We start from the raw sequence: 24,002 nt of genomic DNA, 5'->3' as shown, positions 1-24,002 counted from the left end.
AGCTCCCAATACTCCTCCCCCAGGTACCTACTGAGAAGCTCCATTAGAAAAGCAACTGTACCAAGAGGAATCATCTAGGGAGGGATGCCAAATGTTGTCCTTGCTCAGGGTGCCTTGTTATCAAAACCTGCCCCTGCTGGAGATGGTGAAAGATCTGGGGACCCAAGGTTGAGGAACACTATTGCAGGCAATAGGCACAACCCTGAAGGAGAAGATGGTATATACAAGCTTAAGGACATGTTTGTATTGTTTTGGTGTGGTGGGAAGTCAACACTTATAAAGTTTATTTTGGAAAAGAAAGTATTGGGAACATACGTTGTCCATTTGTTTGTTTGTTTTTACTGCATAGATTTTACTGTATAGAGCAGGTTATATTGGGATGAATAAAAATAACATGAAGGCATGTTCCTTATTTAACTTTCCACTCACTGAGTGGGCTGTCTTTTCATTTCATAGTCCGCAGAGGGCAGAGGTATATGCTGCTTTCACTATAACAACATTGCAGAGATGGTATATATTTCCTTAGGGAATGCTTTATCTCCTTTTGTTTCAGTAAATCAGTGCACCTTCTTTTTGAGTACTCAAATAAAATATGACCGACCCACTTTCCTGTTCCACATAAAACATTTAAATACTAGTTTTATGTGCAAGCATTTCTGACGTATGGGTTGCATGACCTCATGCTCTATAGACATTATCCAGAGAGATATAACCAAAATCAATGCAATTAACAAATACTATTACGTGCTTTAGGAGAGCAATTATATGTTGGAGTCATCTGGAGCTGTGCTGAATAAAATGTTTCAACCTAGCTAAAACCACGTTCTTGGATTTAAGGAAACATGCAGCGTGATCATCTACATTGAGGGCTACACTGGTCATTACAGACCCCTCCAGGCATCCTTTTTATTGTGAAAGATTTGTGCTCAAGTTGGTATTGGGGCAGTTATTTGCAATCCTGCTTTCAATGCTTGTCCGTGCCTGCAACAGTTTCAGGGTGGACATCCCGCTTCTTCCCCAACCAGTGCACAACCCTGCTGAAATCCTGTAACTTTTTATTCCACAAATGTTCCAGTTTGGTTTTTGGGGGTTTTTTAATCCCACATTTGCTGTGTTACAGTGCAAGAATACTGCTCCAGATGGCAATAATGCCTATAGCCACTCCCAAGTCTGGAAGGGCCCTATGTTAAATGATGTGTTGTATTTAATATGCACTTCTAAAAATGGATTGGGGCATGATTGGGGCCACAGTGTTCAGGGAGAGTGAACTGAACTATTCCCCACCCCCTGCAATCCTAATGAACATTGCCCTACTCTGAGGCATTTGTCAATGGCAGCTTTCCACTGGATACAACTGAGCAAATGTGGAATTGCACCTGAAATCACATTTGGTTCCAGTAAGACCAGCTTTTCTCTGTATTTCAGCTTAAGTCATTTGTGACGCTGCCTCTTAAGCTCTAAAGACCATTGGGCATGGCTTTAATTTGCACAGAAGAAGAAGAGTTTGGATTTGATATCCCGCCTTTCACTCCTTTTAAGGAGTCTCAAAGCGGCTAACATTCTCCTTTCTCTTCCTCCCCCACAACAAACACTCTGTGAGGTGAGTGGGGCTGAGAGACTTCAAAGAAGTGTGACTATCCCAAGGTCACCCAGCAGCTGCATGTGGAGGAGCGGAGACGCGAACCCAGTTCCCCAGATTACAAGACTACCGCTCTTAACCACTGCACCACACTGGCTCTCACACTGTTATATTGCTGGGCTGCATCCAAACTGGGATATTAGTCACATTGATAAATGTACCAAATAAATCACCCCCATTGAAACATCACTTGCTCGGAGTCCGGTGCTGAATTCTTCTATTTTATACAAACATCAACATCATTACAGTTCAACAATACTCACAAGAAGAGAAGCCTGGTTCTTTACATGGTTAATGTATTGTGCATAGTATATTTTTCACAGATTTTTTTTTAGAAGACTTGTTAATTAATAGCACCTTTTACATAAAACCTTCCCATACACATAGTCATCTAAATCAACAAGAAAACCTCAGTTCTAAGAAATACTTTTGCAAGCATACAGTACTGGTGGTTGTTGGCTGCTTTTTATAAGTTGAATTTACATAGTGACCTGGTATATCGTGGAGCAATGTGCAAACCCACAGGAGAAGTCTTGAGTAACATTGATCGGTTCTCATGGGCATTTAAGTAACACGGCATGACTGCATAGCAACATTCTGAAGCATAAGACTCTGCCAGTGGAAGGCAGCAGAGAATCCCGTTAATAGCAGTGGAAAGTGGTTAGCATTCCGTAATGCAAGCAAAGCATGCTTAAGTCATTCCTTGCAAGATACATCACCATTCCAATTTTTCGTGGCTAACCGAATATATGAGGTTTCAGTGAGCACAGGTAGCACCCATTGTAGATACATCTCCATGCCTTTTAGAGGCAAGGAGAAGGAAGGCAGAACTCCTGTCTGTGCTCTAAAGCAGAGTAATCAAGCAGCACCATAGACTTAGGTTTACAAAAGTCTACACAACATGGAGTTTCATCCGCGTCTATCGTCGACTCTTGACTAGTTCCATCCTTTCCATGTTTCCGTTTTTTCCTCTCTTTGCCAAACCAACTGCTCAGAGTCCTCCAATGACAGTCATTCAAAAGGCACTGCTGGCTGGACTGCGCTGAATCGTTGCAGGAAGACCTCGGCACAGTTACCATTTCCCTGGAATAGGCACACCACACTCATACCAGCCCACATAGTAGTAAGGCGTCATGTACCCAATGCGTCCAAACGATACAGGCTCTTGCCGATATTGGCGATAATAACCTGTAGGAGTCAAAATAATGGCATTTAGTATCTTAGCACCATCATCATAGGATGTCAGTTTGCATTTCTTAGTGCAGAAAGTATTGATCTGATGTGTAGAGAGCTTTCCTATTCTAATTAATTCAAGAGGGTTCTGGAAGTATCACTGTCTGAAAGAAACAAGCTGAAGGTTCATGGTGTTTGGGTTATTCCTTCAGAGAAGCTGAGTACAGCTGGCTTAAACTGGTTCTGTTATCTCAGTCAAGATCATGCTGACTATAATAGTGAGGCCAGAAGGATCCTGGGTTCCACTTTCACTTTCTATCTCTCTTTCCTTCTGGTGTGGTGTTCTGTAAGGTTTAGATTTGTTCTAAGTTATTGTAAGTTTAAGTTGAGTCTGCTGCAACTGGATTTCTTATCGACAGTGCTAATCCTGAATGTATTGGATTTGTGACCATTATGCTCATTTGCCTTCAGTGGCAGTAAAGCTCTGCTGGATGAAATATAATTGCCTCTGGTCTATTTTGGGGGATCCTGCAACATACTTAAGTTTTTGCTCTGCTAACTATAAGTTGGAGTTCTGCTCTGGATCAATATTGAGTAGAATTTCATGACACGGGAATATTATGGTAAAGTGTGGTCTAATCCTGCTGTCTGGGAAATCACCTCAAATGATTGCCACTGTATTCTTGCATATGGCACACAACTTTCTGTTGGGCATTCTTGAAACAGTTGCATAGAAAAGGATACGTAACTGTTCCAAGAAGCACCTTAGATGCCCAACAGAAAGAGTCCCCTTCCTCTTGGGTAATCAGTACTGTTTCTAGACCTACAATTCATTCACACCCAATACCCAGCTTTGTTCTGCACATATTGCTCCATATTTCGGGTTTCCTGCATCTCCCAGTGCTGTGGCACAGAAACTGGTACTTCATACTTCACAAAGCAAGAACAAGAGTGGCATGGGAAGATCCAGCCATGTCGTTTCCTGAATTTGACAGGCTGAAGAAGTTCAGTTACTTGTGATGACGCTAACTGCATTCTGCGTGGCTATGAGTGTGCTAGCTGGAGAAAAAATAACTTTTTGTCCATGCAATTTGAGTGCTGGGAAAATGAGATTTCCCTACAGCATATGCATCTCTTTGTGGCAAGGTGTAAGGATGCCCCAGAATAATTTGGGGTCATTTGGATAATTAAGGTCCCCAAAATATGCTTACCTAGGAAAGGACTTTAGTTTCCCATAGAGGAGTAAGGAAAATGAGGGAGGCTGGATATCAGCACTCACAATTCAAACAGAAGTCAAAGGTATCAGGGTAAAAGCAACATCAAAAAAGCTATTTGTAAAGAAAAAGTGGCTGCTTAAAGCATTAGCAGACTTCCCAACATTGTTTTCCACACATGTGGTGTTCTATCTGATCACTGTGCCAGTTCCTTACTTTCCTTGTGTCTCATATTTCTGCTTTTTAGAGCCAGCAACCAGGCACATCTGGATTAGCTGCCCTTGCTTAGATTGCAAAGCACAGCATGATCCTGTGACTCCTGCATTTTCTGCCCTCAGAACAAAAGGGTTATAAAAGCACCACCATTCTCACAACCTGTGCCTCAAAACCCATCAAAGGTGAGCGGACAATTTATAGCGCAGAATCAATTCAATGCATTTGTGTGATGATTGCTTTGCTTGCAACTGCAATATGTGAGTTTGTTGAGAATCATAAATGCTGAGCACCTGCAATCTGCAAGCTGCCTACAGTCCATTCCACCACTGCTGTGTAATGTAGATTTCTGGTGCTCCATACTACCAATTTTGCTTTCTTTTTTACCTTGAATTGGAGGCAGGGCTTCTACATATGACTGCGGCCCTGTTCTTCCATCCAAGTGTGAATCCACAAACTGGCAATGATCTTCACCTCTTCCCCAGCTATCCCCGATGCTGTAAAATGTATCTGAAAAAGGTGCACATGGGGTTAGAACTTGCAACTGCAGCAACACAGCAAGGGCAGAGGGTCATGAGAAAGAAGAGTCATCTGAAAACATTTGAAAATGGATGGGGGTTGTTCCCTGTTGAGCTCTTTTAGATTGGAGCGATACACTTAACCAGGTTACTCAAACCTGAGTATCTCTGGGTTGTAAAGATGAAATATCAGCAGACTCTGCTGAGGCTGGCAGAGGCATCAGACTTTCAAGTTAGGGGCCAGCTCTGTTTAAATTTAGCAAAGACAAAAATTCTATCTGCACTCAAAAATTAAAGGTGAGGAAGTGCTTTAAAATGTCAGTCCAAAAGTCCATACATCCTCATCCAGGCACCCTCATCCAGACATTTAAAGGTTTTAGAATGTCTCTGGTTTAAATAGTTTGCCTAAGCAACAGATTACAGTTGAATTTTCGGTCTAATGAGAGGGCAAGGAAGGGCTCAGACAGAAGTAATGCTAATCTAGAAATGAAGGGTGCAGGTCTCGAAAGTGGGCTTATTTGCTATTTTTGAATATAGCTGAAATAATAGGAGCGTTATGGTAAAAGAATCCACTGGCACAGTATGAAAGGAAGCCAGTGGTCCTCGCCAACATTCCTGAAGTCAGTAAAACAGATTTTTATGTCTGCTATTGGCTGAGAATCCCACTTGAAGATCTCGTGTCTTCTCCTTTTTTGAGTTCATTTTGCCACTGTGCTAGTAGCTGCTTTCAGAGGCAAAGACTCCCTTCTCATTGCATTAAGTGCAATTAGTTGATGTACAGTTAAGAATGCACATCAACTAATTGCACTTAATGCAATGGGAAAGCTTTGCCTCTTAAAGCAGCTACCAGCACAGTGGTAGAATGAACTAAAGGAGGAGTAATTTTAAAAATGTAATTAAGAATGCAGTGACCAGAGAAGGAATGTCCGCTGGGAGTAGCGCAGAAAGAAGAAACGCCATGGTGCATCTGCAGCAGCACATCTGGGCGTCTTCATCTGCCCCAGCTACAACAAAACATGTCTCTCCCATACCAGTCTCTACAGCCACAGCAGGCGCTGCAATTGTCCAACAGCTTGACTTCACCCCCAAAGGAGCACTCCTCCTTTGTCTCCCAAGACAGACGGACACCAACAATTAAGAATGCACATTATTGTGAAGTAGCAGCATATTCTCATCAGAAGAGGGAAGCACACACTTCAGAGCAGGGGGAGCAATACTGAAGTTGGCTTAGAAAATTGAACTGAGCTTTAGCGATTCAACTAGGATTGGATGAACCTATGAATTTCTGGCCCCAGTCATTTTTGCATGTGTTCCCTCATAAGTCTTTTTATTTCTGCTATAAATATTTTAAATCTGCACAAAAAGCACATTCAAATATGCATTTTAAGTGCATTTCCCTCTCAAAATATGCATTTTTAGTATTTTCTCTCATGCTACATATGTCAAAACTTTGCAAACTGGTGCCTGAGCTTCCTTCCCCACCACTTTCTCCCTTTTCCTTTTGTGTCACGTCTTTTGGATTGTAAACCTGAGGGCAGACATTTTGGGGTAGAAACACCCAATCAACCAACTTGGGCAGTACTTTATATCTTTTAGGTTACAGCTAAGGCTCCATAGAATGCAAATGGAAGGCTCTAAATCAGGCTGGGGACAGAAGTCACAACATCCACACGCCTAGACACTATTTCACTTTTAAGTAAGACCCCAAATCATCAACCACAGTTACCCCAATGTAAGCACACACAGAGCAAGAATGGCCAGCCACACTTCATGTGATTATATGCAAGACCCCATTTGAAAAAGTCTTAAGCACGGCTTCTTTTCACCACACTCAATTCCTCCAATAACCTAAAAATCACCCTCCCCTGCAAAAGTGGGGCAGCATTTCCCTACCAATTTCTAGGAAAGGATAAATTCTTGATATGTTGGAGGGATGGGGGTTTACCAGCAGCAATGTTCACACAAAATATGGAATTTTGGCTCAGCCATAATTCTGTTGACCCAGATACATACCTCTTAGGTCATCGCTGAGGTAAATCTTGTATCTCAATGAATTGCAAAGAACAACACCTACAAATTTTCTGTACCATGTCCGTTTCACATATTGCTTGCCACTGCATTCGGAATATGTGGGGTCATATTTAAAGCTGAATGGGATCCAGATTGGTTCACCACCTAAGAAAAGAGTTAAAGTAACAGACTTAAAAGTTCTGTTATCAAGTTTCTTAGCTTGTTTATGTTAACCATCATATCTTAATTGATGTTCTATTTTCAGAGGCCATAAAAAGTCTTCATAACCAACATATGAATCCATCCCTAAAGACATTTTCTTGGAAGTCTCTTGATTTTACCTAATGGAGCTGACTTACAATTAAATATGTTTAGGACTGTAGCCCAAGTCACAAATGGCATAAACCTCATATTCTCCACCGAGCCTTCAGGGCAGTTGTCAATATCTTAGAATGAAGTAATAGTATATTGTAATATAGCATCATGTCATTGTGTTAGTGAAATTGAGATGTGCTTTGTTTCCTTGGTACTTAACAGAATGGTGTGTCCAACATTACCACCCAATGCTTTTAACTTTTTAAAGTATATTAACATTATAATCTTAATACAGTTTAATGTGTTTGAAATCCAGGTCAGCTGTAAAATAATACTGTTAGGATAGCTGCAGCAATGGGCATTTTAAAGATGATTTCTCATCAAAACAAATATTTAAGCACTACTTTATTTTTGTGGTTCTGTATTTCTTTTTAAAAAGGAAAAGGAAATGAAGAAAGCTAAAGCCAACAAATCATAAAAGGGTTATTGACTTCGGTGTGCACTATTATCTGTTAACTTGATATTTTAAAATGAGACTAGAAACATAAGCACTTTTGAGGGGTTTTTTTTCTGAACTGAAATTCTGTTTTGTTCCCCCTCCCCTAAAGCTAACATTAAATCAAAACAGATTGCACAAAAGCAAGAAAGCCAAGTAGGTCTTTTCTGAACAGCAACTGTTGTTAGCCATTTCAAACTATGTTGTGGCAATAAGTAAATGCCGCCACTTATTGACAGCCCAATCCACTATCTGGTTATACAGAAGCACTTGGATTTAAAAAAGGCAATCTCATAGGTCCCTTGTATTATGATGATGCTTCCAAATGAGGGAGTGGGTCCCTGGTTCCTTTCCCGTGGTTGTCTATAGTCTATGCCACTGCAAAAGGTCTCAAAGTGATCTGAGTGGCGACAAGCTGTGGTGGCTGGTATGGTGGGAATGCACTGCTCACCTGACCGCCACCTGGCTGAGTTGCTGCAGCACACTGGGATTGGAAGGGGCGCAGTAGTGGCATGGTGGAAGCTTACCAGCAGGAGTGCCTGAGTGGCTCCACTCTGCCACTGGTACCTAGCCAACTTGCCACCACATCCCTTCCTGTCCTAGCATGCTAACAGAGGTCAAGTGAGCGACACAGCCTCACCACGACATCTGCCACTGCTGGTAAGGCAGTAACCACAACCAGGGTACCATGGATCAGAAAACTACTTCAGTGTGGATTCAAAGGCCCTATTCAAGGATTGACCCTCGCCTGCTCTGTGACCTCCTCCCTTCTCTTATGTCTTTGCTGCCCAGTTCATGTGCCTCTCATGTGCTATAAGGGGACCTTGTGGGGAGCATGCTGGCTCCGATGGCCTTTTAAATGCATTTCTGGGAGCAGGGGCTACTGGTTTGTTTTCATTTTCATTCCATTGTGTATTTTGTGTTCTCATTTTGTATTTTTATGTTGTGAACCACCCTGTGATATTCGGATAAAGGGCGGTGTATCATTCAAATAAATAAATGGATAAATATAATGCAAAGAAATCTCATACAAGCAAAGCATGTTATCTCCACTGCAGAAGCTGCCCTTACAAAAAGAGGTGCAGAGACTGGGCAACAAGAACGCAAAAGAGGGAGTGGAGCTAGCAAGTGCCCCTGCCTCCTTCTCATGCAATCATACAAGAGGGGGGGTGCCTGAAAAGGGTTAATGTTCACCACCTCTATAAGCTTGTGAGAATTTGTGAAGACTCAAGCTGACATCAGTTGTCCTGATTCAAAGTCCCATGAGCTCTGGTGTGTAAACATAGGCAGCAGAGCGCCAACCAGATCATTTCAGATGTAAATCGTAGTTTTGTGAATACGTAGGGAGCTGCCCCATTGACTGAAATAAATAGGGCAGTGTCCATGTGGGGGGTAGAGTCCTGTGCCTGCCCCAGAGCCCCCACGCCTGCAGTAAATCACTTGATCGGGCGATAGGCACTAAATACTTGGACTTCGTAAGTGTTGGATCAGACTATAAAAATATCAGCACAGACTGAACACGTAAAAGAATTCTCGGCTACAAGCTGTAAATAGATCAAACAGTAAAATCTATGTTGCTTCTATAATAACTGCTACTCTACCCACGAACGGGACAAGGGAAGGTTACAATGTGAAAGTTGTTGTTTCCTTGTTTTCACAGCATTTCCCCTGTGCTCTGTCTCCCTTATGCTGTTGGCAACTGTTCCATGGGATGGGAAACACATTTTTAAAAGGAGAAAAGACAAAGCAACATTTGGTCTTTTCTTTAATCGAGTCTTTTGACTCCAAAAGAAGCACACCATAATCCTGTAAACACACATAAATTCGTGAATAACATGCAGGAGTAGTCTCATTGAGTTTGGCTGAGATGGGCTTCAGTACAACTGACTTGAGTTTAATGGGACTTCTTTTGTACCCAAAAAGTTTTTTCACATGTGCCATTCTTTCCAGCATTTCAGCCAGAATATTCTCAGTGCGGACAAAACAATGAACTGTTCGTGGAAAGAAAACTACACAATGAATGTGAATCAGAGCACTCAACATTCCCTCGCTATTCATCAGCATAGTGTCTCCCCATGAACAAATCTCAGTGAAACTGGCTATCCTTCGCCATAGTTGGTGCTGTGAAGCATGCCATGTGGTTTTCATTATACGTTCAGTTCTGCTTGGAAGAGTTATTTGGCACTTCTGAGTTATCAGGCACAAAACTCTGGGGTAAATTATCATTCCAATAATAATTTTAAGTCTAAATAGTAGCAGATAATTGCATGTAAATATATCTTAGTTCACATTTCCCATTAAGTAAAGGTAAAGGTACCCCTGCCCGTACGGGCCAGTCGTGTCCGACTCTAGGGTTGTGCGCCCATCTCACTTAAGAGGCTGGGGGCCAGCACTGTCCGGAGACACTTCCGGGTCACGTGGCCAGCGTGACGAAGCTGCTCTGGCGAGCCAGCACCAGCGCAGCACACGGAAACGCCGTTTACCTTCCCGCTATAAAGCGGTACCTATTTATCTACTTGCACTTAGGGGTGCTTTCGAACTGCTAGGTGGGCAGGAGCTGGGACCGAAAGACGGGAGCTCACCCTGCCGCGGGGATTCGAACCGCCGACCATGCGATCGGCAAGCCCTAGGCACTGAGGTTTTACCCACAGCGCCACCCGGGTCCCTACATTTCCCATTAAAGTCCCTTAAAAGACAGAGATAGTGTGGGGAACATCAGAGGCTGGATGTGGCCCTCCAGACCTATCTATGTGGCCCTCAGAACACCTATTCTCTCCAGGCCACACACCCCTCAGTGGCCTGCTTCAAACCCTGAGTGTTTTTGCCTAGCTGGATTGTGTCCTTGAGCTCTGAGACTGCCACTTTCTTGTCAGGGCAGAGGAGAAAGAGGGTATGTAGAAACTAGCCTACTCTACAAAGGTAAACTACGTTTGTTCCTCTGCCCACATTCGCCTCCAGCCCAGCCTGTGGCTCTTGGAAGGTTTCCCAGAAGGGAAGGTGTCCCTCAAGCTCAAAAATGTTCCCTATTTTTATGCAAAAATATGTTTTGGAAATCTAGCAGCTTTCAAAATGCTTCAAACTGTGTGGTAAAAGTGGGGTATATGTGTTTTTAATCAGCCTTGAAAATATCCCATGAAAGTTACTAGCCTGCAAAATCTTTTAGTTGCCTGCCGGGAGCTGGCAGAGGAGGGGAACAGAACTCCAGATCACCTTCAGCAGCCCCCTGAACTTCTCTTATTACTAATGCACATCTTTGCAAGATGTCAGAGAGGAAGCTTCCTACCTCCAGCAACCTCCCTGGTTTCTATGCTGGGTGCAGAGGAGAGACAGGACACTGGTAGTGGCATATGTGGTTCGATGGATCTGCACTCCCTGTTGCTGCTGGGGCAGCAGCAATGTCTGGGCTTGGAGGACACACCACCCCATCCCAGACTGGTCCAGGTAAACAGCAAAGATCTGAGTACTGGGTGGGTGGTCCTGCCCTAGTATGCAAACCACTCCTGTAGAGAGCTCTGTCCCTTCTCCACCCAACCACATGCAATTCCTTGTTACTTGTGCTTACCAGGCCAGTGCATAAATGCAAGGCTGTTCTAAATAAATAAATTTAAATGGATATATAAGACAGTTAAAAACGGACATACAGCAATGCACTATCCAAACTTTAAAACTCAGTATCCTGTCTCCAGAACTTGACTGCCCCAGAAAACATAAAGGAAGCAGATAACAGAATCAGGTGAAAGGGCAGTTTTCCGCACTCTTGTTTATTCGTAAAACTTATATCCCTCTCTCCCTTTCAAAGGAAGTCAATAATTTTAAATTTCTCTGTCAGCTGTACAATGTCACAACCTTAAGTTTTGCAGTACTCAGGACAAGATAATATCTGAAAACAGCAAGGAGACTTACCCGGTGGTCTGACAATAAGTAGAGGATTATCTATAAAGAGGGAACAAGAAAATGCATGAGTGGCTTACACTGAAGATTTATATCCCCTGAAGCCAAAATAAAAACCAAAATGCTACATCAAAAATGGTGGGTTGCAAAAGTTAATTTTCTTATTCCTGTTTATTTTGAAAGCAAAAATACTCCCACGCAAGTCAGTCTACAAAAAAATAGTTGAGTATGCAATATTCCTTATTTTTTTAAAAAAAGTATTTACATTATGTTTGCCTTTATAACCATCCCTTTTCATTTATGTGAGTGAAATTAGCATATTTGTTTATTATGGATTTGTTTTTTTGAAACGTGGCAATGTTTCGATTGCACGTCATGGGGAAGGTAGAGAAAACCATGTTGTGTTGAGCAGTAACTTAGCAACCATGAAATGTCAAGCTAGCCAACCATTTGAATAATAAGCCAACCATTTCAGCAGGGGATGATGATGGCAAATAACTCTTGCATCATCTGCAACGATAGCAAGCTGTAAAGTGCTGAATGGGGATCAATGAAGAGAAACACAATTACAATATGGAACAGGGAAAGGTGGTGCTCCAAATTAACCATTCAGAAAACTCTACTCTCATGAAAATGTGAAAGAATGTGCAAAGAGGGCTAGGCTTGCTTTTTGCCATCACTCCTGGTTGCTAGCCATGTGTTGAGAGCACTAGATTGGATAGACAGTCAGGATTCCTTCTCCCCTTGCAGGGAGGAGCTCTTGCGCATAGATTGGCATGTACATAAAGCCCTTTCCAAATCTGCAGATGGCAGTGGTGGGGCAAGCGTGCCAGATTCAGCAGGTGGCATAGCATGGCTAGATCATGCTGCCCTGTAACACACAGGCACCCCCCACACATACGTGGTGTGATTAGCTACTGCTTTTCAGCAAGACAAAATTATTCTTAGGACTAAGCGGAATGCTTTCATCCATTCCCGCGACACACTTTAAAAAGTAATGCAACACATTCCTTACTTACTAACAAAACACTAACCTGGCTGTTGCCCAATTTCATAACTCTCAAGACTGTTTGTTGTAAGAATTCTAGTCCATTAATCAGTTACCGTATTTTTCTGTGCATAAGACGCCCCCATGTATAAGACAACCCCTATTTTTTTTAGCCCAAAATTAAGAAATAAATATTTTAAACACCAAACAGAACAACTTTGATATTTTATTAAATATTCAAAATACTGGTATATTTAGCACCATATATTTAAACATCAAACAGTGAGGCAAGCTGTGTAATGGCGGCTGCTCCTGTCAGCTCAGTGCAACTCCACTGTAGCTGCAGCTCCAGCTCTCCAGACTGTTTGTTGCACTTTCGTCTCAGTATTTACGGTATGTACCGTATTTACTCCACAAGCGCCGGCAGATGCAAATGCTGATCGAGGAGCTGCGACTGCCAGAGCTGCCTGAGTGAGTGCGCTTGGGGAATGAGGGGTCTGGGTAGCCAAGGGGCAGCTGAGGGAACTGGGTGGAAGGGACAATGTCCGGAGTGGGGGCTGCTGGGGGGGCAGTAGCAGACCAGGGTTTGTCGTGAGGCCAATAGTGAGGGGAGGCTGGGGGGGGGGAATATGGATGGTGGCATGTATTTATTTATATATTTAATTGCAACATTCCCTGTATAAGACGACCTCCAATTCTAAACTTAAAAAAACTGGGGGGAAATGTTGTCTTATACACGGAAAAATACGGTAATTGCTCTATTAAGTCTGCATGAGCAAAATCAGTGATTCTGAAGCAAGAAGCATTGCTTTTGGATGCTGCGTACATGTATTGCAGTGGACACTACAGTGGTACCTCAGGTTAAGTACTTAATTCGTTCCGGAGGTCCATACTTAACCTGAAACTGTTCTTAACCTGAAGCACCACTTTAGCTGCCGCGCCGCCGGAGCCCGATTTCTGTTCTCATCCTGAAGCAAAGTTCTTAACCTGAAGCACTATTTCTGGGTTAGCGGAGTGTGTAACCTGAAGCGTATGTAACCTGAAGCGTATGTAACCCGAGGTACCACTGTATCTAAGAACAGACATTCCCTCCAATGTAAGAGAAAAGGAGGGACATCGTTTTTAAGGCTGTGCTTGCCACCTTCAGTTTCTATACCTACCGTACTTGTATTAAAAATGATGTGCTTTAAAAATATACTGCCTAGTTAATCAGCAACATCTTTTAGTATTTATTTTTTTAAATTCTACCTGATTAAGGCAGCAATCCACCTACCTGGGGGTAAATCCCACTGAACTCAATAGGACCTTTTTCTAAGTAGACAAGTACAGGGCTGAACTCTTAATCGTTTAAATGTTACAGCCCTCCTATAAATCCATTATATAAAACGCTTTACTTGATTTTGAAGTTTTTAACTTTCAAGAATACCATTTTGATAGCTAAAAGTGCCTATAAATTCTATGGCAAGAACTCTAGAATCAGGTTTAGGGGGTGAACGGGAATAAAAAACAACTTATTGGAGGGCCCAAGTCTGTGGCAGTAATGGCCAGTGATTATCCTGAGTTTGTTAAGGGATCAACACATTGTATTTTGATGTTTAACTGTGCTGGCTGGCCTTTGAGCAACCATCTCAGCAAAAATAAAAGAAATAAAATATTTAACTATGCTTTAAAAGAAAAAAACCTCTTTAAAAAGCCTTGTCAAAGAAATATCGCCATTATGAAACAGGAACAAGCTTCAACCAAAAGAGTAAAAAACTGAAATGGAAAATTGTTTCCCATATTCCTTCCAGACAATTACCTCCAGCTGCTCAGCTGCTCACAATTAAAAAACTAATTTTAAGTGTCTCGCCAATTTAGCAAAGGCACACTCAACATCCTTTTTTATTTATTTTTTTAATTTAACCTCCCGATTCTCAGGGCAATGACATCCAAGTTCACACCAGGCAGCTCTGAAGACAATTGGCCTGCACAAGGAACTAGTCAGAAATGTTAGTCAAGAGTTGGCTTCCTCTACTAGAAATGGAAAAAGCTACATGACCTCCCATTTGGCAGAGGATGATTGGAACCCTGACATGTCATCTTGATTCTGCAAGGTTCATGTTGAACCTCTGGATTGTACCAGCTACTGCTTCTATCACCTGCTGAAAACCATGCTTTACTTTTCTATGCATGCTTACACCATTTGTCAGGATGCAATCAGGAGGAATGATCTATGAATTAGCCACATGCTTTTGAATGATCCCGGGAGATTCCTTTCTGTTCTGATCCCCCCATACCACCAAATTATCTTGCTCCTGGGTCTTCTTTGTCCCTGTTTTCTGCTTTATTGCCTGCCCAACAAGCCTGCCTCCATCCACCCTGTCTCCATCTTTTCTATTTCGAAAGATAGAGCTGGTTCACACATCCAGCAACCTAATGTGAGCACTTCCTGTCTGTGGGATTAGCACAGAGGTGGGATAATGGCAGCCATCAAATGTACTGACTGACCCATATTTACCATAAAGGTTGACTCTTGAGCTTTGATTCTTTGGCAGAAATTCCAAACACATGCATGGTTTAATTTGGGGGTAGCCAACATGGTGCCCATCAGTCCCAGCCAGCATTTCCAGTGGTCAGAAATTATGGGAGTGCAGTCCAAAACAACTGGAAGGCACCATGATGGCTGCCGCTGCTTTAATTCCTTTGACATTGCCGCTAGATTTAGTGACCTTGAAATGCAACCTTGTCTACAATACATCCCACCGCCAGTTGTCTTCTTTGGGGCTAATTCTCTTTTCTTCAATTCTCTCTTCACCTACGCTCTACTATTGGGGCCTATACTGTATATTGGGTCCTATAGTAACCTGTTCCTTAACCACTTTCTTCCATCAAAATCTAGTCTTCCTTCATTCCTTCCAAAAATCACAATGATTCCTGGACTCTTTCTACTCACTTGGTTATATTCAGGGGACTTAAACAATATTATTCTATACATTTCATGGTGTATTTTTAGATTTTCAACTATGGCAACCTGCCCTGTAGCTTCAGGCAGAGTTGGGAAAACATTAGCAGGGAGGAACACTGCAAGAATGTCAGGTCATGTTCTTTACAAATATAATTAGTGAAAGTCTGGGATTTTCTGAAATCAATGGAAGTTTTTAAAAGCAAGAACATAATTCCATAGCATGGAGGTAAAATGTTCACATTTGTGAAACCATACCTGATTCTGTGATGTAGGAGATTGAGGAGCTTATAGGTCCGTAACCATAGGGATTCTTTGCTTGGACTCTAAAGTAATACCTAAAGAAGAGAAAGAGAAGGGCAGAGAGAACACAACCATCCATGAAAATGGCACTAAACCCATTTATGATAATGAAGTTAGGGAAATGTCAAACAGATAGTCGCTGTGTGACATAGTATCTAAAGCGCATTGGCCCTTGCAGTTCACCATACAAGGAAATGCCACAATTTACATTGTAGTAAGGTAGCTTATCTAGATCTAAGTCCACAATTATGATGAGGAAACTATCGTACTGCACCCTATAGATTTCCAATAGTGCAGATCAGAATTTGTAGCTAGCTGGACTATTGGGCTTGAAGGAAGGTCAAGATGCATTTCTTTCCAAAATGTAGCAGTAATTGCTTCATACCAGGTACTGGGGAACTGGATAGACTACCAGATACTAAAGGTAACCAGAGAGAGACAAAGGCATGTGTCAGTTTACAGACTTGGCAGACTTTGGACTCAGCTAGACTGGTAAAGAAAAAGTGATTTATATGTGTTGTATATGCGATAGAGTGGGACACGGGTGGTGCTGTGGTCTAAACCACTGAGCCTAGGGCTTGCCGATCGGAAGGTCGGCGGCTCGAATCCCCGCGACAGGGTGAGTTCTCGTTGCTCAGTCCCAGCTACTGCCCACCTAGCAGTTCGAAAGCACGTCAAAGTCCAAGTAGATAAATAGGTACCGCTCCAGCGGGAAGGTAAATGGCGTTTCCATGCACTGCTCTGGTTTCACCAGAAGCGGCTTAGTCATGCTGGCCACATGACCCGGAAAAACTGTCTGCAGACAAACGTTGGCTCCCTCGGCCAGTAAAGTGAGATGAGTGCTGCAACCCCAGAGTCGTTCACGACTGGACTTAACTGTCAGAGGTCCTTTACCTTTACCTTTTTTATATGCGATAGAACTTTGCCCCACCAGTTGGCGACATAGAGTCCCATTTTTCTCTACCTGTTTTCCCTGTTTAAATTTACAATGTGTTTAACTGAAACACTTCTCAGTCCAGGCTGAGATTCTGAATAGTGGACCACAAGCTATCAATTTAATAAACCCCCAGTTTACCAAAGATTAGGAATTTTGCAATGCGACTACTTCCCTGTACAACAGTCAATTTCAATGGAGCTGAATCTGCTGTCAAAATTACAAAGGAGCTTAAAAAGAAAACATCAGAAAATACACTACAGCATGTAACTTGTTATCCTGAAGTGGAGAAATACTACAGCTGTAGCTGTAAACTCATGCTCAGTGCAGAAGAATGATTCACAGATAATCAGAAACACAAAAGGTGCAAGCTAAAGCCAACCACAACAACCACACTGGAGAAGCCAGATACTGGTTCCTTCTACCGCTGACTGCTCTGATAAAGCTTCCACCTCACACAGGGCAAGAGAAGACTAAGCAGCATGCAGAATTCCCCACCCACCAGGAAACACTCAAAGAAAATAACAATGGAAGCAAGAGTTTCCACTGTGCTGTCACTACAATTGTATATACTACTAGCCGCATGAAACCCTGTGAATGGTACAAAGGCAATGGACCAGATGATCTGCTCATTTTATTATTGTACCATAACCAAAATGTCAATAGTAAAAAAAACCCCAACCCTAATTACTCAAAGCACATATTGCTTGGAGAATTGTTTAATTTATATTGCGTTTTTTAATATGAATAGAGCATTGGGGGTGCTATGATAAATGGCCCTCTGATCCAAAAGGGGGAGGCTGCGGAAAATCTATCACCTGACATGCATCAAGGAACTCTATTTGCAACTCCAGGTGATAGGTCAGAGTATTGAGGGAGGAGTCAGAGTAGCAGCTCGGGAACCACCTTCTGCTGCATAGTCAACAGAGACCTGGATACTGTGAGTTCAGGTCACTGGGTGCTATTAAAACAAGTCTTGCTGGATCCTGCACTTGCAGACACACACACACACACACACACACTTCCCACCCCAACAAGAAAAAACCACTCGCATTCTCTAATTACCAGCATCGATTTGGCCACTTCATTTGCTTCTTATCCAAATGCAAGTCTTGCCAAAAGAACAGCATCCCCTGAAGGTTTCAAACCACATGACCTTCCTAACTGACTGGCTCAGGCAGGGAAAATGCCACCAAAATTTGGATTATTTCACTTGGCAATATTCCTTTCAACTTCTAACTAGGTTAAATGCTGCATTGCCTAGAAAAACCTAAGACAATTACCGTTCCGAGTCCTAGGCCTCCAGGCTATTACTAAGGCTGGAGACAAGGCATTTTTCAGAGAGCTGAAGGTGGTATGATAGAGGAGACAATGCTTATGGCATGTGCTGCAAAAAACACACACAACCCAATAAGAATACAAAATATATGATTCTTTATGAAATGTGTGTGTAGAAGTATGCAACAGTGGTCCTATCATGCCACCCTCAACTATCTGAAAAGCTAATCCCCTGTGTATTCTTATATCCCCAAAGAAAAGGACTAACTTGCTATAATAACCAAAAATTCCATTGTGTTCCATTGTGTTGCTTCTAGTGCCAATGGAAATATGACAGAAAATCCATGGGGTTAGAAGTGGTTATGCAAACCCTGGGAGGACGACTTTTGGTGGTCTCAAACTAGGATCATCCTTGCTGTGTGTGTCTTATAGACACACTCTTTTCCTATTGCTGTATATTTCCTCTTTCCTCTCAGGAACCTGCCCATACTTTAGGGTCTTCATAACCCTGTTCTGGGTGTCTTTGCCCTTCCAGAGCTTAGGAATGTAGAAAGCTGACTTATGCTGAGTTAGGTCATTGGTCCAAAAAGCTCAGCATCGTCTACATCAGGGTTTCACAAGCTTCTGCATTCATTGACCCCCTTGTCGAGCATATAAAGTTGCCATCGACCCCTACCCCACTTCTTAGGAATGTAAATGAAATAAAATCAAGAAATATCAATATATAATCTACATTTATTAATCATCCATCACCATTACTAGAAATCATATAATGCAAAAACTAATGAATACTGTTGTATTAACACAGAGTTTCCTCACTGGGAAGGCATAGATGTTCTGTACATGCCTATGCCCTTTATTTATTAGCCTCATAGCCACCGAGTTATAGTCCTGGCATGTGGTGACAGGGATGCTATCCTTCTTGGTGATGGAGCAACAAGTGTGGAATATTCTTCCTAGAGATGCGCTTCCTTAAGAAAGCACCTGCCATATTCCACTCAGCAAGGGTACCTGGAGAAGATAGGCAAATCTTCAGGTACCCAGGTCCAACCAGTACTTTGAATTCCACTCAGTGCATAGTTCTGGTTATTTGATTTTTAAAAATATTGCTGTACAGTGGAACCTCGGTTTTCGAGTGTCTCAGAAGCCGAACAATTTGGAACCCAAATGCCAAAAACCCGGAAGTAATTGCTTCCGTTTTCAAACGCACCTCAGAAGTCAAATGGCTTCCGAGGCGCGTTTCTCCATTTTTTCAATGGATTTTGCCAACCGCCCATTGATCCTCGGTTTTTGAACGTTTTGGAAGTTGTACAGTCTTCTGGAACAGATTACGTTCTAAACCTGAGGTTCCACTGTATTAATTAATTACATATGCCTATGGGTATTGTAAAATAATGAAAAACAAGCTATTCGTTTTCTTCATCATCATCGAACTCTGACCTACCTGCAAAGGATCAGTAGCCTTCAACCTTTTCAGACCTGAAGCCCAGCTTTAGCTCTAACATGTACAGTATCCTGGGACCCACTCCATTTTTTTCATTATGCATTTCTAACCTGGTGAGAACCACTTCAGATGAAGCCAAGTTGAAGGCCAATATACTAGAATCAAGTTTCACTCACAGCAGCAGCAGCAATTCAAAAAGTGTCATCAGGCATGTGGTTTGGGTGTGCGTGTAGACACTGTTTACTTGGACTATTAAAAAGGTTTTGATAGACTCCCTCATGAGCAAAGCTAACGGGAAGAGGAGAAATCTTCTTATTGACTGGTGACTAGTTAAAGAACAGGAAGCCAAGAGTAGGAAGAAATAGGTACGGTATTGCTCACAATGGAGGGATGTATTCAGTTGGGTCCACCAAGGCTTGAAAAGAGGGTAGACAAATTCATAGAGGACAAGGCTATCATTGGCTACTAATCAAGGATAGATAGGATTTCCAGTGTCAGAAGCAGCATGGCTTTGAATATCTGTCGCTAGGGATCAAGAGTGGGAGAGTGCTCTTGCACCCATGTCCTGCTTGCTAACTTCCCATAGGCATCTGGGTGGCCACTGCAAGAACAGGATGACAGCTTTGTACTGATCGAGCAGGATTCTTCTTATGTTCTCACAAAGAAGAAGGGATTGCTTAAAGGTTTGTTTGTTTGTTTTTTAGTAGATGGTGTCATCTGAATTATTCCCCTGTCCCTATCTGGCACAAAGCAAACATCAACAGAGTTATAGATCTTTATGCCACAAGTCTTTCTATCTCCTTTTCTCATGACCAACGTTTAATTATTTTTTCCACTTGTCTGCAAACTGATCTGAATGTAATTAAGGGCCGTGTGATGCCTGCAGGGAAAATAAAAACAACCCCCTCATAACTTTCTTCTCCATGTAATCCTAGCTGTGGCAGACGAAAACCACATAAAAGCTTGGAACGGAGGAGAGCTATGTTTTCTTTTCTTCCCCTTTGTTTCCCTGACACAGTCCATTGCAATGTGGAAACATTCACCAGCGGTTTAAACATAGGCCCTCATTCTTTTCTGCGGCTGAATGGGCTTTCCGCAGCTCAAGGAGTGCAAGCTAGGATTCAAAGCAACCAGCTATATCCCCTTAACGTTGGAATGGGAGCCCACCACATTTCATTTCTCTGTCTATCAGATTTGTAGGCTGCCTTGCCCCCAAGGAACTCAGAGTGTTATATAGGGGATTATCTCATGTTATCTCCACCATATCCCTTTGAAGTAGTATATGGCAAGAGAGGAAAAGTTGCCCAAGGCCTCCAGCACCACCTTTCATGCTCCCCAAATCTGGGGAAGTGATGAGGGATGGTGATACGGCTCTGTGCACTTTGAATTCAAAAGCTACCGTGTTTTCCGCTCTATAAGATGCACCTAGTTTTTGGAGGAGGAAAACAAGAAAAAAAATATTCTGAATCCCAGAAGCCAGAACAGCAAGAGGGATGACTGCGCAGCGAAAGCAGCAACCCCTCTTGCTGTTCTGGCTTCTGGGATAGCTGCGCAGCCTGCATTCGCTCCATAAGACGCACACACATTTCCCCTTACTTTTTAGGAGGGAAAAGGTGAGTCTTATAGAGCAAAAAATACGGTACCAAGGAGCAAGAGCTGTTGAAGTGACCTAGGAGGATACTTTTTGCTCAGAGTGGAAGGAGCAGGTGCGACTGCCTGTCCACCCAGCACCACCGCAGACAGCCTCTCTCTAGCAGCAGCTTTTGCCGAATGATTGTCCACCATGATGAATGTCTATGCCGGGGGCGGGGATGATGTCGCCACCCAGTTGCTGCAGAGCCACACTTCCTATCAACTCCAGAAAGCATGGCCAACAGCTAAAGTTGATGGGAGCTCAGCCACATCTGGAAGGCCACAGGTTGCCAGCTCCTGGTCTAAATTATGACATATTTACTGCAAGAATCTCAGGCTCTGGTACAAGACAGAGCCAAGATGGTTGATGTTATGTACTGAGTTGAATAGGATCCAAAATGCAGCAGTCTGATTGGTCCTAGAACAATAGGAGTCAGAATGCAGCAGTCTGATTGGTCCTAGAGCAATGCAGCAGTATGATTGGTCCACAGGAGCCACCCAATCCAGCTCCAGGTAGAAGTGAATCTACAACCTGATTGGCCTATAGGAGAATCCCGGAATTAGCCAATCACGTGCAGCTCATTGTGTAAATAATGTATATAAAGCAGATATTTTGGGGGAACTTTCATTCCTCCTCATCACTATGAGCTGAATAAAGAGCATGAAATCCACTCTCGACTCTGAGTATATTTCACTTGATTCTGATATGATAACTCAGAGGCAAAGTGTCTGCCTTGCATGCGGAAAGTCAATCCTTGGGAGTTCCAGGTGGGGATAAGGAAAATTTGAAACCCTGGAGAGCTGCTGCTTCCGAGTGAGGACAATACCAAGCAGCTTCCTACATTCCTAAGAATGGACACAATATTTTTTAAGGGGAGAAAAGAGTGCCCCCAAATTTAATTTACAAAAAAGCCGACTGAGCAGTTTAGCCATGCCCAATGGGAATCACTAAGGGCCACAAATACTTCCTCATGGTGTTCTAAATGGATGTGAAGATGGGCCACAGAGCTTTGTGAGACCAGAGACTGAGTTGATGAGAAAGCTGCTTGGCAGCTGCACAGCTGCTTAATTTCCATGCATGAGAGCACAAAATTAAGTGGTGTGATTATGCAAACACTTGGGTCTGCTTAAATCCTAGAAGAGAGCTCCAAGTGGCTCGTACGCTAGAAGTCTTCAGGCTTGCCAGGAGCTCTTAACATCCAAGTCCTATGACTTGCCCACAACAAAACAGGAGTCTGAACTGCCAATGGACTTTCTTTCTTTTTTTGAAATGGCAAACAAATAGCAATCCCATGCTGCTTTCTAGGCACTCAGCCATGCACTTATTTATATTGCTGCTTTGAAATCATTGCTTGAAGGAGGAACTAGGCGTCACAAGAGACACAGAGCTCACTGCTACTGATGTACCTCTTTCCATTTTATCATCAAGCTTGATGCAATGCGTGACGCAGGTAACATCATTGCCCCGCATGCTGCTCCACTCTGCTTCATTGGCTGTTGGAGAACAAGCAATGCACAATGTGCTGACAACTCAAGGCACCTTCTGCTAATGTTTTAAGTAATTTAGATGGAAGGGAGAGACACACAGAGTGGTGGCAGGTCTCATAGCATCCAGTTCCACCCTGACAACCATTTCACACACACACCATTTCATACACTCCTGTAATCAAAAGTTCTGCACATTTTCATGTGTGACGATAGACATGTGCACTATTTTATCCCAGGGGTCCTTATAGGACAATGGGAATTCATCCTGATTTGCTTGTGCCCCAAGGGCTCTTCTGATGCAGACAGAGGCTGGACAAAAAAACCACCAGAATCAATGTAGATATTGTGGCTTAGAGCTGTGGGTTAATTTAAGCAGCCAATGAAACGCTGAATGATTTACAGTCATATTTGGCAAATCGCATTCTATTTGTATACACTTTCCAATTCCAACAACTGGAAATGAATTATTTTCCGGGAAAGTCAGAGAAGACACCATCACAAATCTTCCCTTCGAAGCTTTCTGTCATAGACCAGAATGCTGGAAAGGCAAGGCAATGTTGTGTTTGAATGTGAACACGCAAGTGGTAATATAATTAATTCTCCTATGAAAATACATCACCACACAACTGTGTAAAACAAGTGCTTAATTTAACTGCAACTGCTTGAATTTATTCCAAACAGCAATGTTCTACCATGGCTCCCTCCAGAGTCAAGATGTTAAAAACATCACTCAGCTTAATTACTGTTTCTAAAAACACATTTTAAAAAGTGATTTCATAGCACCAGAGAGAAACTAGGAACTGGGCACAAAAGGAGCCCTTAATTTTAGTTGGTGAGAGTTGAATCAGGTACTAAACATACTACAGTGGTACCTCGGATTAACAACTGAATTTGTTCCGGAGGTCCGTTCTTAACCTGAAACTGTTCTTATACTGAAGCACCACTTTAGCTAATGGGGCCTCTTGCTGCCACTGTGCTGTCACTGCATGATTTCTGTTCTCATCCTGAAGCAAAGTTCTTATCCCGAGGCAATACTTCTGGGTTAGCGGAGTCTGTAAGCTGAAGCGTCTTTAACCTGAAGCGTATGTAACCCGAGGTACCACTGTGAAATCATGCTGATTTATATAGTTGGATATATGGCCTTGATTTCTTTTCTTAAAAAAAGATTTCTGCATTGCAGGGGGTTGGACTAGATGACCCTTGGGTCCCTTCCAACTTTATGATTCTTTGCTTCTATCTCACCTTGCTATCAAATGGTAGTCAAGGTAGCTTAGGCAAAAAAGATCTAACAGCATAATCCTATACATGTCTACTCAGAAGTTCACTTCCATTAAGTTCATTCCCTGGTGAGCTTAATATAGGAGTTCAACTGATATTCCATTCAGACATAACATTCCCAATATTTCAAACCAAATACAAATATGAAACAGAAAATAATCAAAACCCACCTCAAACAGAAACCACCAGAATAAATGGCATAATTAAAGAACTATCCACAGTTAAGTCCCACCCAAAGCTCAACTAA

At 42.5% G+C, this 24,002-nt stretch overlaps 1 protein-coding gene across 1 annotated transcript in view; it reads right to left on the bottom strand.

Annotated features, from left to right (window-relative positions):
- Nucleotides 1–1,847: 1,847 nt before the first annotated feature.
- The window catches only part of FNDC1 (fibronectin type III domain containing 1), an 87,443-nt gene continuing 65,288 nt past the window's right edge, over nucleotides 1,848–24,002 (bottom strand). Inside the window, exons 15-19 of the mRNA XM_053382299.1 lie at nucleotides 15,657–15,736; nucleotides 11,482–11,511; nucleotides 6,771–6,932; nucleotides 4,627–4,749; nucleotides 1,848–2,827 (exon numbers count right to left, since the gene is read on the bottom strand). Coding sequence (XP_053238274.1) covers nucleotides 2,712–2,827; nucleotides 4,627–4,749; nucleotides 6,771–6,932; nucleotides 11,482–11,511; nucleotides 15,657–15,736 — 511 coding nt within the window. The 3' untranslated portion in view covers nucleotides 1,848–2,711. The remainder of the gene's footprint in view (nucleotides 2,828–4,626; nucleotides 4,750–6,770; nucleotides 6,933–11,481; nucleotides 11,512–15,656; nucleotides 15,737–24,002) is intronic.

Source organism: Podarcis raffonei, chromosome 3 (genome assembly GCF_027172205.1).
Source record: "Podarcis raffonei isolate rPodRaf1 chromosome 3, rPodRaf1.pri, whole genome shotgun sequence".
Classification (NCBI taxonomy): Eukaryota; Metazoa; Chordata; class Lepidosauria; order Squamata; family Lacertidae; genus Podarcis; species Podarcis raffonei.
This window is presented reverse-complemented; position numbering and strand designations above follow the sequence as displayed.